Raw genomic sequence first — 13,531 nt, forward strand, 5'->3', positions numbered from 1 at the left:
ACACCTTTGTGGCGGGGCGTGGCCTGCGGTGTCGTGCAGGGAAGGCGGATCTTAAATATGGCACTGTGGTGGTTGTTGTTGGTGATGTGTGCGGCTGGTAGTGGGAGAGCTGCGGCCGTTCACTGTGTGTTTAACAACAACTGTGAAATAAAGCATGCTGAAGAGCACTGACATGTCACCGGGTCTGCCGTGGTTAATCACAACCTTCTATGGGTTACTGCTGTTTGTGGGGAAAGAGACAAAGAGGGAGTACATAAAATGAAAAATGAAGACATTTAAGATAAGTCTAAAACATTAAGTGCGTCTGTGACATCGTACCAGACACTGGTCACAGCTGCGTCCAGTGACAAGACGCTTGCAGAAGCAGTCTCCGCTGACTGGGTCACACTGGGAGCTACCTGACACTGTTCCTCTGGGGTCACACTGACAAGCTGGATGTAGGTGGGGGCATAGGGTGGAGATAGTAGTGAGTAGTAGACAGAGACTATTCAGAACTTGTGTGACTGCTAAGAGGGGATATACTCACGTTGGCAGCCGTGAGGGTTGTCAGTGCTCAGACCAAAGAAGCCTGTCTTACACCTGTCACAGCGCGGCCCCTCCACATTAGTCTTGCACCGGCACTGACCCGCCACCATGCCGAGAGACGGGTCCGTGTGGCTGTCGCACATCCCCCCATTCTGTGAACCGTCTGGGTCACAGTCACACGCTGCGGGAAAAACGTGCAGCATTAAATGATGAAAATCTACACTTAGTCTAGTTTGTGTGGTTTCTGCTGTGAATCCAGCGATTTTCATAAAATACTACATGGCCCAGTACAGGTCCATGCAGAGGTTTCTATAACACTGTAAATACAGTGGGGCAAAAAAGTATTTAGTCAGCCACCGATTGTGCAAGTCCCCCCACTTAAAATGATGACAGAGGTCAGTAATTTGCACCAGAGGTACACTTCAACTGTGAGAGACAGAATGTGGGAAAAAAATCCATGAATTCACATGGTAGGATTTGTAAAGAATTTATTCGTAAATTAGGGTGGAAAATAAGTATTTGGTCACCTCAAACAAGGAAAATCTCTAGCTCTCACAGACCTGTAACGTCTTCTGTAAGACGCTTTTCTGTCCCCCACTCGTTACCTGTATGAATGGCACCTGTTTGAACTCATCATCTGTATAAAAGACACCTGTCCACAGCCTCAAACAGTCAGACTCCAAACTCCGCCATGGCCAAGACCAAAGAGCTTTCGAAGGACACCAGGAAAAGTATTGTAGACCTGCACCAGACTGGGAAGAGTGAATCTACAATAGGCAAGCAGCTTGGTGTGAAAAAAATCAACTGTGGGAGCAATCATCAGAAAATGGCAGACATACAAGACCACTGATAATCTCCCTCGATCTGGGGCTCCACGCAAGATCTCATCCCGTGGGGTCAAAATGATCATGAGAACAGTGAGCAAAGATCCCAGAACCACACGGGGGGACCTGGTGAATGACCTGCAGAGAGCTGGGACCAAAGTAACAAAGGTCACCATCAGTAACACACTACAACGGCAGGGAATCAAATCCCGCAGTGCCAGACGTGTTCCGCTGTTGAAGCCAGTGCATGTCCAGGCCCGTCTGAAGTTTGCCAGAGAGCACATGGATGATACAGCAGAGGATTGGGAGAATGTCATGTGGTCAGATGAAACCAAAGTAGAACTTTTTGGTATAAACTCAACTCGTCGTGTTTGGAGGAAGAAGAATACTGAGTTGCATCCCAAGAACACCATACCTACTGTGAAGCATGGGGGTGGAAACATCATGCTATGGGGCTGTTTTTCTGCCAAGGGGACAGGACGACTGATCCGTGTTAAGGACAGAATGAATGGGGCCATGTATCGTGAGATTTTGAGCCAAAACCTCCTTCCATCAGTGAGAACTTTGAAGATGAAACGAGGCTGGGTCTTCCAACATGACAATGATCCAAAACACACCGCCTGGGCAACAAAGGAGTGGCTCCGTAAGAAGCATTTGAAAGTCCTGGAGTGGCCTAGCCAGTCTGCAGACCTCAACCCCATAGAAAATCTGTGGCGGGAGTTGAAAGTCCGTGTTGCTCGGCGACAGCCCCAAAACATCACTGCTCTCGAGAAGATCTGCATGGAGGAATGGGCCAAAATACCAGCTACTGTGTGTGCAAACCTGGTAAAGACCTATAGTAAACGTTTGACCTCTGTTATTGCCAACAAAGGTTATGTTACAAAGTATTGAGTTGTATTTTTGTTATTGACCAAATACTTATTTTCCACCCTGATTTACGAATAAATTCTTTACAAATCCTACCATGTGGATTCATGGATTTTTTTTTTCACATTCTGTCTCTCACAGTTGAAGTGTACCTCTGGTGCAAATTACTGACCTCTGTCATCATTTTAAGTGGGGGAACTTGCACAATCGGTGGCTGACTAAATACTTTTTTTCCCCACTGTATATCCTCCAACAAGAAGCATCAGCTCTCACATTGACAGAATAATTACTAAACTATTTAACTTAATTTTAACTTCATCAAACTCGTCTTAACCAGAGGCGGAAACGTGAAGCCTGTAGTGCACATGCATTGATTATAGACTTTTAAAATAACTTTTGTGTGGATAAATACAGCACTACACACGGAGCACTTTTAACCCCTCGAAACTGCAGCTGAAAGCTGATAGGCTGATCACAGTTATGGTATAACCATATCCAGGCTAGCCACTTGGCCCTGTTTCCATTGTTTGTGTTTAAATAACGCCACAGGTAAAGGGTCCAGGCACGCTGCTATGTTAGCTGTATCCAAAAGCTACACAGAACCTTTCAGGCTTGTGTCCTTAGACCTGTTCCTGCCAACAAGGGAAGAGTCAATGTTATACAAAGAATGCTTTTGTAAAAGAAAAAAAAACAACGAAGAACCATTTCTTCTTCTTCATGGTAAAATCAGCCTCTGTTCTCATTCACAGTCATACCTACACAGTACCACTATGATCATGCTGGCTTTTGGAGGACTGCACACAAGTTTGTGCCTGAATTCCCACAATCTCTCTCCCCGCGTAGCCAAAGAGCTGTGCAAGCAGGCGGTAAATCCTGCACAACACAGCAAATGTGAATATTTCAAAGAAGCATTCCTTTTTTTATCAGACTCACGTATGCAAACTCTTGGGTCTCTTATATCCTTGACAGGGTCTTTGTAGTAGAAAAGTTTGCATATCTCACAGTGGTGTCCCATGGTGTTGTGCTGACAGTCATCACACACTCCTCCGCTGACATTTCCCGTAGCCAAATACACCGCCATGTCAAAGTGACAGGCTGTCGAGTGGCTGTTACAGTTACACTCTGAAGAAAAAACAGGTTTATTTCATGTTAATGAGTCCTTCCTTATAGATTATTAGTCCTTTACTTTTATTCCTTCTTTTTAAACTTTTATTGAGGTGTTTAACAGATATACCAGTGTGTGAGCTATTTCACTTTCTATTCTCATAAACCTACAACAGTTACAATGTTAAATGTAACCAGCTCATTCATCCGTACTCACTCTTGCAGGCATTGGTGTTGCGTCCTTCGGCTGGCCTCCAGGGGTGGTCGTTGTAAAAGTCGTCGCACTGCTCACAGTTCAAACCCTTAGTGTTATGGTTACAGACACACCTGCCGTGAACCTTAGCATGAGATAAGAAGTAAGGGAATGGGGGCTTAAAGAAGAACACTGAAATGATGAGAAAAATCAGGCTGTAATGTGCTAATTAAAGGCACTGCTCTGTATTCTGTATTCTGTCTGTGCACACAGTCAAGCACGCTTACACCCTTTGCCATGGTACTGGGTTGAATGTTTCACCATTAGACCTTTACCAAGCAAATGTTTAATGGCACGTTTGGCGACTGGAATGGGAGTTGAGCAAGACCTAGTCATGTTTCATTTTTCCCACTTTAACTGGCCAAATAAATGCATCCCTTAACTTTGTGGGTTATAAGCATTAATTTTATATTTATGTAGCTGTTTAATAAAATCTCTTTCTGGGCATATATTCATGATCGTCTCTACATAATAACAACTTTATAAATTAATTTATCAAATATGCTAATACTGTGAGTACTTCTTAGTATTTATATGTCACAAAGTAGTAGTTGTGGGCATTGTCACTGGCTTCGAGACTGCAGCCACATAATATATATAGCTTATATTCTATTCAGTTGGATTCAATATTATTTATATAAGATAAGATAAGATAAGATAAGATAAGATAACCCTTTATTAGTCCCACACGTGGGAAATTTGTTGGGTCACAGCAGAAAGTGGACAGTTACAGTAGCAAAACTAAAAATGTAGAGCCTAATCACAACTACAGTCAACTCAAGGCACTTTATATGTAAGTTAAAGACCCGACAATAATCAACCAGATGAACCATGATGAGCAAACACTCATCGGGGGTGACAGTGGGAAGGAAAAACTCCCTGTTAAGAGGAAGAAACCTCCGACGTTACCCAACCAAAGTACAAATACATATATTTTTTGCTTAGTTAAAAAACATGTGAGATTCTGTTTGCATTGGATTTTTCTGACGTCACTGTTCTTTCTTGAAAACTTCATCACTCACCATTCCTTCTACATCATCCTCGATGCCATCAATGGGGGCACACTCTGAGGCATGGCCATAACAAAAGCAGTTTCCACGAACGACAAGCTCGTATATTGCATAGTAGTATTTCTCTTTGATTTCATCTCTGGGGTCCAGCAGGTTGTCCCCCAGCGTGTGAAGCTTGGTGAAATTCACTCTCAAGTTGGTGATCTTTAGCTGGTCTGATGGAAAGAAGACACAGATGGAATAAACAGAAGAGGAACAGGGTGCAGATATTTTAAGCTTACTAATAATTAAATTCAGTTAAATTCAACTTTATCACAAGCACCTCAAGGCACTTTGTACTGAAAGGTATAGACCCGACAATAGAAAGAAAAAAACACCAATCAGACGATCCCCTATCAGTGAACACTGGTGACAGTGGGAAGAAAAAAAACTAGATGACAGCTAAACTCTTTTAGTTAATGTATGACATTAGTGGGGTAGCGAAAGTAATTTAAAAAAAGGGTTTATAAAAGATGCACAAAAAAAGCTGTCCATCCCCATTAAACACAACTGTCCAAAGGATCACTGCTGCAGCATGAGGACGTCAGCCAGTGGAGCATGACAGAGCTGAATGTGAGGCAAAGCATTACGCACTAACTGAAGTTAATGATTTGGGATGGTGGAAGGATCAGTTAGCCATCATAGTTCTGAGGTACCTCGACGTTACATTTGTTGCTGCCGCCAGTCCAAACACCTTATATGTACTTCCTTACACTACGGTAAAAATATTTCAGTCATATATGAATTTATTTTTGGCAATATTTTTTTAGCGTCTTAGTTCAAACACCTTTGAGAACTACACCTGTTTGACTTGTTTAATTGTTTGCTATAAAGAGTAGAAACTACAGGTGCTGCTAACTGAATATATCCAGCACAACTTCAGCTTTAAACTGACACCATGTCCAAAAATGACAGACAGTAATGGAATGTGGCGTTGAGAGAGTCCTTCCCTCATCCTGTACCTTAATCTTCTGAAACTATTTGGCACGAGCTAGGGAAGGAAGCTCACTGCTTTCCAGAGGGATTTGTCTGTCTTTTCAGCCTGTCGACATGTTGGAACATTCTCTGTGGTTATAGTCCAGCTGTTTACCAATAGCAGTCACCACACAAACTAATGTTTATGTAGCATAGTGCATGTTAGAACACAGGACCTTTCCCTTCACTGCGACAAAGCAGAAACCACCCGGGCAAAAAAACCAATCAAGAATAATATAAAGTTCCTAAATATCACAGACCTATAAATCACTGCAGTAATGCTAAAGACATTTTTGCAGAACATCAGTACTGCATGAACGCTATGGCAAGTACCCGACAACCAAGTAAAGTTAAGGATTTTGTGTTCTCAACTGAGCTTCCTGTATAATATTCCAGTGAGTGTGTACTGAGTGTGGTCGGAGGATTTAGGTCACAAAAGGTGAATATTAAGTGAGTAATATTATTAGTGTAAATGTCCATCAGTAACGTGCCCTGGGGGGTTCTTCCTCAAGAGACAAAGACACAATTAAACAGCAACCGAAGAAGAACTAAACTGGATATAATCAATTGTCTTGCAAGCAGCAGACATTAAATATAAACAGTTCAGCTGTGAGGCGGTTAGAGTACTACATGTGGACCAGCTCCACTAACATATTTAACAACTGAGCCGGACAGCCTCTGCTGATGCACTGGAAATCATGCTAGGGTTTCTGGGAAAAGCTCTCATGTCCTGCCAGTCTAAATATGAGAGTTAGGACGGGGAGGCTGCGTGGGAGAGAAGCAGCTGCTTTTCACATCTCACCATGTCTTCCACACAGCAGGGCCATGTTTCACACCCCAGAGAGACGTGTCACAGCTGAATAACAAGAGCTAATTGTGTCTGCTGGAGTTTGATTTATGATGATAAATGTGAGTATGACTAGTAGGGGAAAAGGGCAGGGGGTTTGGTTTGATTTTTTTTACACATTTGTCGTGGGTGTCTTCTAGTAATGTTTCATTTACATGATCATGTACTTCATTATAAGACTGTAACAGAAGCTTGTTTTTACAGAAGCAACTGCTCATCAAGAACTCTTAGGGCAATAATTACTGAGCTGGGCAAATTAAGATATTCACCAATGTTTTTGAAGGGTGGCCTACCAACAATGTACCAACTTCTGAATATGGATACAGCTATGTCGTTTCGGTAATGACCTACTCAATCTACCAAAAGCAGCACAAAATAGCAGATGTGATGAGGGTGGGTGTAATCTAGGACACTGGTGTGGTTTGCTACTTTTTATCTGAAAAACAATACAGAGTAAGAGTAGCTTTACACACGTTTATCCCTGCAACAATGTCAATTTGATTAAACTTTATTTCTATAGGACCAAATCACAAAAACAGTCGCCTCAAAGTGCTTTATATTGTAAGGTAAAGTCCCTACAATAATACCTAAGCACTTACAGCTTGCTCATAAGAGGTGACAGCGGGAAAGAAAAACTCCCCTTTAACAGGAAGAAACCTCCAGTGGATCCAGTCACCAGGGCAGAGGCTATTCTAGTCTGGGGTGATTGGAGGAGGAAACCACATGGCCATTCAGACTAGAGAAGGAGCAGAAGGGGAATGGACATGTTCTGACAAACTGAAAATTTAAGACAGTGAGGGAAAAGGTTTGAAGGTTTCTTTGGTTGAAACACAAGACTGGTTGAGAGACTGGCTTTCTTATATTTTAACCAAATCAGACATCCATGTGTAACATCTGACCTGTCAGTTGTGTAGAACACACAAAGAGAACACAGAGCATTGCTTCCTGTCAGACCTTGATCCTGTTGTTAATGAAGTTACTGCAAAGGAAAGTCCACAGCAAACTGTGGACGACCTCTCTGTTCTGAGATGTGCTAACTGTCCGAGATCTCTTAAAAATACATATAAATTACATAAAATACATTACATAAAAAGTTCACAGGCACTTTTCCATTGCTAATTTTAGCTAGCTACTTTCAACTGCTCGCTTGTCACAAGGGGTAGCTCTGCATGCCTTTCCTGACATAACCCCATAAAAGGTTTTGGAGTTGAACAACAACCTTTCACTTGTTAGACGAACATGTAAATGATGCCTGATATGTTTTAATATTAAACCCCAAAAAAGAAAGATTCAGGCAATACAGACCAGGTTTTTTATCTGTTTAACATTTTTGATGACTGCTGCATGCTGCAGGCTGTTGTGTGGGACCTACTCTGTATAGTCGGGCTATATGGATCCTGAATCCTGATGGCTGGATCCAACACTCTGTAGATGACCTAAGCCGGGAAATAAATATTATGCACATGCGTGTATTATGTGTATTATGCCACATCATGTTATATCCATATATGACAAAATTAACAAATAGAAAATGTTAGTTGTCCTTTTTTAGGACAGTAGGTGCTACTTGAAAGCTCAGAATCTGTTAAAAGAAGTGTTGTTATTTTGGAGATCAAACTGACAAAGGACTTGCTACTTAATTTCCAGCCTTCAAAGGATTAGCAGAACAAAATATAGATACTCTGGATATTGCTCTGTCAAAAAGGAAAAAACTGAAACAAACAAAACAGCCTACCTCCTTTTTAAAGTTTAATAATTACCCCAGAAAAGAACCACACTGACAGATTTTGAGCCAGGCTGTTTCCCCCTGGTTACAGTCCAAGACAAGGTAAGAGAGTGAGAGCAAAACGGCACGAAGACTCTCAGCGAGAAAGTAAATTTCTACACCTAAAGCTACTTTGAGCTGCTCCCTTATTCGCAAGGGCTCAGCAAAGCAGCATTTAATTTGTACACCAAATGCCCTGCATGTTGCAAACCTTAAAAAAGATTTGTGTTTCCTTCCAGGATTAAACTGGGAATTTTTCACTTGCTAGGAAATTTTATAAACTGATACACTACCAGGCTGTAAGTGTGTCCTACGTGTGGACTACAAAAAGCACCTAAATCACAAAGATTTAAACAATGCTGTAAGATCAAGGGCATTTTCACATTTGTCTCAAATTGGATTAGTGCATCAAAACAGTCGCTCACCTCTCCCTCTGTCGATGGCTCAATATCAGAGTAGCGTGACTCACATATGATGTCATTTATGTTACGCAGAGGACCCTGTGAGACTCCAGGAAAGACAGCGGCACAGTCATGGGCAAAGTAGCGGTAGATCTGCCAGGTACGACCAAAATCTGCTGAACGCTCAATCAGCATGGCTGCTGGCCGGAAAGTCTGTAAAAGAACAGCGCTTTTTTGTTTCATATATGATTTTGACTGCATGTGAAAATATGAAGGTCAAAATAATGATCTGTGATATTTTTCTAACCTTGAACGTCATAATCAAGTGAGTAAAATGAAACTCTGCTTCCAGATCCAGCTGGATAAAGACATCCGACTTTCCTGTGGGAACAAAGACAAGGAATGGCAGAGATGTTAATAAGGCTCACTCATTCTGTATCTGCTAATGTCCGTCAGTTGGTTTGCATGAAGAATTTATAAACTGCTTACATTCAAATGATCATTTCCCACAGATGGATGTCACAGAATAAAGGTTAATGGCATTATGTGAAGTGGTAACCACACACTTAGCTGGTGGAATGGATCCTTGACAGGAAAAACATTCACTGTTGGCAGGAGAAATGCGGAGTGCCTGCCGGAAATGCCCACATACTTCCTGAGCTGTAGAGCTCTCTGAAGGGCCACTCTACTTTCACTCTTGTTCTCCTTGTTTTGTGTTAATTCTGCAGTAACAAAGCCAAAAGGATCTTTCCATAGTACTAATAAAATATTTTGGGCACTAGACTCTACTATTAAAAGAAGGTTGAGGGGAAAAGGAGGAGAAAGTAGATTCTGACCTTTATTATAGATCAGTTTTTGCTTTATGTAACTGAATCGAAACACACATAATGAGTTTGCACACAACACACCTGCTCCACTGAGCACCTGACACTCATAATTCTGTTGAAGGCTTATTTTTTGCCTGATCCTTGTACACTGCTCAAAAAAAATAAATGAACACTTTAAAAACACATCAAATTTTAGTGGAGGAAAAAAATATCTATACTGGTCTATATCATCTAGACTGGGCTGGGAAATGTGTTAGGAATGAAAAGATGCCATGCTGTTTGATGGTAATTAAAATGATACATCTACAGAGGGCTGAATTCAAACACACCCCAAAGTGAAAGAATGATGTGGTAGGCTAGTCAATCTTGCTGAAATTTCACTGCAGCTACTCAGATGCTACTCAGTTTGTATAGCCTCATGTGCTTGTATGCATGCCTGACAATGTTGGCCCATGCTCATATAATGAGACAGATGATGACAGAAGGTGTCCTGGAGGATCTCCTCCCAGATCTAGACCAGAAGACCACTGAGCTCCTGAACAGACTGAGGTGAAACTGGGCAGCATCTAATGGATCAAAACATAATCTGTGAAAGTGGTGCCAGTGGTGGACCTGCCGATTCTGGTATTCTGTAGCAAATGCCAGCTCTCCTAGAGTAACTCCCTCTTCTCGAGTCTCCTCCATGGCTTTGAGATGTGCTGGGAGAAACAGCAAACCTTCTGGCGAATGTACATACTGATGTGCTATCCTGGAGGAGTCGACCAATAGGGACCCTTACTTCTGAAACCATTCCTGTTTTGGAGGTTGTCCCATTGTTGTCCCTCTAGTTCACCTGTTATTAAATTCAGTAACACCAAAGCAGCAGAAAATGATTAACAATGCCCTCTGCTACTTGATCAATATTCAAGAAATTTAACAGAGTTGTAGCTCCTTTAAATTTTAATAATCCTATACTTTTTTGTGTGTTTCCTATATTTCCCCATGTCTGCATCAAGCTTGTTCTTTGTTCCTGTCAGTTAATTTCCTGTTTTATTTTGAAGGTCAGTCCCTTGTGTGGCTTTCTGTGTTTTAAATTCCCTCCTTGTGTTTTATCCTCATCCTCATTGTTGTCCTGTCCTTTTATTGGACTCCTTCTGTTTTCATCAGGATTCTTAATCACTGCCTTTGGTTATTTCCTGTTGCTTGGTTTGGTTGTTTGGTTTTTGCTTTTTCCTGCATGTCCTTGTAATTTTTGCATGCAATCCCAGGAAATGGGCTTTCTATTTAATATGTAAAGACAATCAACGCACTGTGTCCTTATCAAAGCGGCCTTCTGTGAGCGCTGCCACATTCACCAAACAAATGCCACAAAGATGCCATGGAAAAAGCTGCAGCTACCAGGAGTAAAAATAGTCACTGTACTTCCTGCCCCTCTTTTTCTTCTTCTGTTTCTCCCCGATCTATTCTGGGTCTAGAGCTTCACAGTGCTGTCATCAACACCACTCTGTTACTGTGGAATGACTCACAAACAACTAAAACGAGCACTGTGTCAAATTGGCCAGTCATGCACAGATCCTTACGACCACTTATAGTGATGAAGAATTTAACTCACCTGGAAAAAAACAGTTATAGTTTGTTCCTCTTCCTGTTTTTATTGCTGTGCACCACCCTGTCTTAAATATTCCACTTATTCTCACTCTTATTTTGACATCAGAGTCTTAACTTTTCATCTTCTCCTTTTCCCTCACTCTGTTCAGATGCCACAGCATGCAGAGCTCACTCTGTTATTAAGGACATCTGTAGCTGGTCAGAGGATGCTGGCCACAGTGTGTGGTTGAGTGTGTGTGTGTGTGTGAGAGAGTTTGCGTGTATAAGTGTACAAAACTAATACTGTATTTCTCCGGTGGTGTCCGGCAGCCTCGCCTCTGTCAGTGCACTTGCCATAATCAGTGTGTGAATGTGTGTGTGAATGTGTGTGTGAATGGGTGAATGACTGAATGTAGTGTAAAGCGCTTTGGGGTACTTAGGGACTGAGTAAAGCACTATACAAATGCAGGCCATTTACCATCTGGCTTGATTGTGGTTTGGGTTACGTGGCCCAGGATCATAGAAAACAGGTCTGCCCCAGATCTGGTATTAAGCTGGCACTTCTGACTGACCGGTGTCATGGCAGGGTGTATGTCAACCAGATGTGGGCCAGGTCTGGCGATGATGGCACTATTTATGTTCCTATTTTCCTATTTTAGTTAGAAGACCCAAATGCCATGTTGCAATACTATACTGCTATGGTAGCCAACGTTTCAAATGCAGGTTTGACAGGTTTGTGAGTGTACACTTTATCGAAAACCTAGTGAGGGTTTACTCATCTTTGCTAGTGGGCAGCTGAAGCTCAGGAGGTAGCACAGGTCACCTACTGATCAGAAGGTTAGTGGTTCGATCCCTGGCTCCTCTAGTCTGTATGTCAAGAGTGTGAATGTAGTTAGGAAGCACTCAGTTTAGAGAAAGTTTGTGATTGGATGAACATGGCATGTTGTATAGAGCACTTTGAGTAATCCGGGAGAGTAGAGAAGCGCTGTAAAACAATTCGTCCATTCACTGTCGGAACAGAGTTTTGTCATGTTACTTTTGCACTATTATGTTCCAGCACATTTTGTTATTACATGGCTTGATTAAGGCACACATTAGGCTGACATCTGGGCCAGCAGTGTGTCTGCAACTGGCCCGTGGCTGCACACAACTTACACATGGCCAACATACCGTAAAGAACATACCTCATCTGGGCCACTTTTGTGGCCCAGATGAGGTTTACCAGAGGTAATCCACGCATGGGCCAGCACAGGACCACCAGTGTGTCTGCAACTGGCCTTGTGCTGGCCCATCTCAGGCAAGCGAGATCTGGGCCACCAAAGGGCCGTCATTCTTTGCGGTATGTGGGCCATGTGTAAGCACATTGTGTGGGCCAGATCAGGGCCATACCAATTTTGCTATGTGGGAATATGATGAGTCTACTGCTCTTATGTCCAGCAGTCTTTAAGCTACATGCTAACATGAATGCTAACATGATCTGGCACATGCTGCTAATATTCGCAAAACACACTAAACAGAGAGTACATCTGAGGTTGACAGGAAAGTGTGAAAACTATGCAAAATTTCACGCTAATCTAAGAGACATTTAACAATAACAAAAACCCACTGTAGGTCTCATCAATCATAAAATCACTCCTCATGTCTTCATATTTTGCTTCCAAAGAGCTAGACTCTCTTACAGTTTTAAAGTTGTTTTTAGCAATAGTTCTCCTGGCTTTCTGAAAGTTTTTGAACATTGTTTTTGGACAACAGCTGCTTTTTTTCAGTTATTTTCATTTACAGGTAAAATGGGTTTTTGCACCAACAAGATGATTCCCGAAGAGATTTTATTCAAAAACTTGGCTTGGAAATCAGTAGATGACCATAAAGTCTCCTCACCATTCTCAGACTGCCACCAGGACTTCTTGCGGTGAGGCTTAAAGGTAGTGATTACATTCTCTATCCGGTGACTGATGGTGTTGTATAGTGGATTATAAGGCCGTCGCGAGTCACAGTCAAAACACTTCTTTTCATCCTGCGGCAGGACAGCAAAATAGGAAGTGTGACAGAGTCACAGACAGAATGTAGTGAAGAAACACATTTAACTCCTTCAATTCTTACTTGAGATTAAAGCAGAGTTCAACAAAAACACTTACCTGCAAATGACTGACAATGCAGTAAGGCTCTTTCCATCTCATTCCACACGTGGATGAGGCTTTAAGGTTCTTCTCTCGTCCAACCAGTAAATCCCCAGTTGCTGGGTAACAGCTGCCATGGGCACAGCCGTGGCTTTGACTGGGGTCCTGACCAACAGCAACAGTCAGGACTGAAGGAAAGAACACAGGAAATTCATTAAAGCGAACAGGAAACAATGGTTGCATCACTGTCCAGCAGTGCACCCACTCACGAGCTTGAGTTGGCAAGTAAAGCAGACCTAATCAGTACCCTCCATTCTGACCTGATTATTTAGACAACATCACAAGCTCTTATCACTTCCCAAGGAAAAGACTCTAGGATGGGTAGTGAAACTAAACATGTGCAGCTTTGAG

General features: G+C 42.2%; 1 protein-coding gene across 2 annotated transcripts in view; it reads right to left on the reverse strand.

Annotated features, from left to right (window-relative positions):
* Positions 1 to 13,531, reverse strand: part of lamb2 (laminin, beta 2 (laminin S)) — a 53,228-nt gene that overhangs the window by 20,218 nt on the left and 19,479 nt on the right. For both annotated transcript variants that reach the window (XM_040013753.1, XM_040013752.1), the window contains exons 3-12: positions 13,139 to 13,308; positions 12,882 to 13,017; positions 8,918 to 8,991; positions 8,635 to 8,823; positions 7,817 to 7,880; positions 4,596 to 4,798; positions 3,538 to 3,658; positions 3,150 to 3,338; positions 527 to 706; positions 319 to 431 (exon numbers count right to left, since the gene is read on the reverse strand). In XM_040013753.1, coding sequence (XP_039869687.1) covers positions 319 to 431; positions 527 to 706; positions 3,150 to 3,338; positions 3,538 to 3,658; positions 4,596 to 4,798; positions 7,817 to 7,880; positions 8,635 to 8,823; positions 8,918 to 8,991; positions 12,882 to 13,017; positions 13,139 to 13,308 — 1,439 coding nt within the window. The remainder of the gene's footprint in view (positions 1 to 318; positions 432 to 526; positions 707 to 3,149; positions 3,339 to 3,537; positions 3,659 to 4,595; positions 4,799 to 7,816; positions 7,881 to 8,634; positions 8,824 to 8,917; positions 8,992 to 12,881; positions 13,018 to 13,138; positions 13,309 to 13,531) is intronic.

The sequence above is a fragment of the Simochromis diagramma genome, unplaced genomic scaffold (assembly GCF_900408965.1).
Source record: "Simochromis diagramma unplaced genomic scaffold, fSimDia1.1 OVJJ01000705.1, whole genome shotgun sequence".
Classification (NCBI taxonomy): domain Eukaryota; kingdom Metazoa; phylum Chordata; class Actinopteri; order Cichliformes; family Cichlidae; genus Simochromis; species Simochromis diagramma.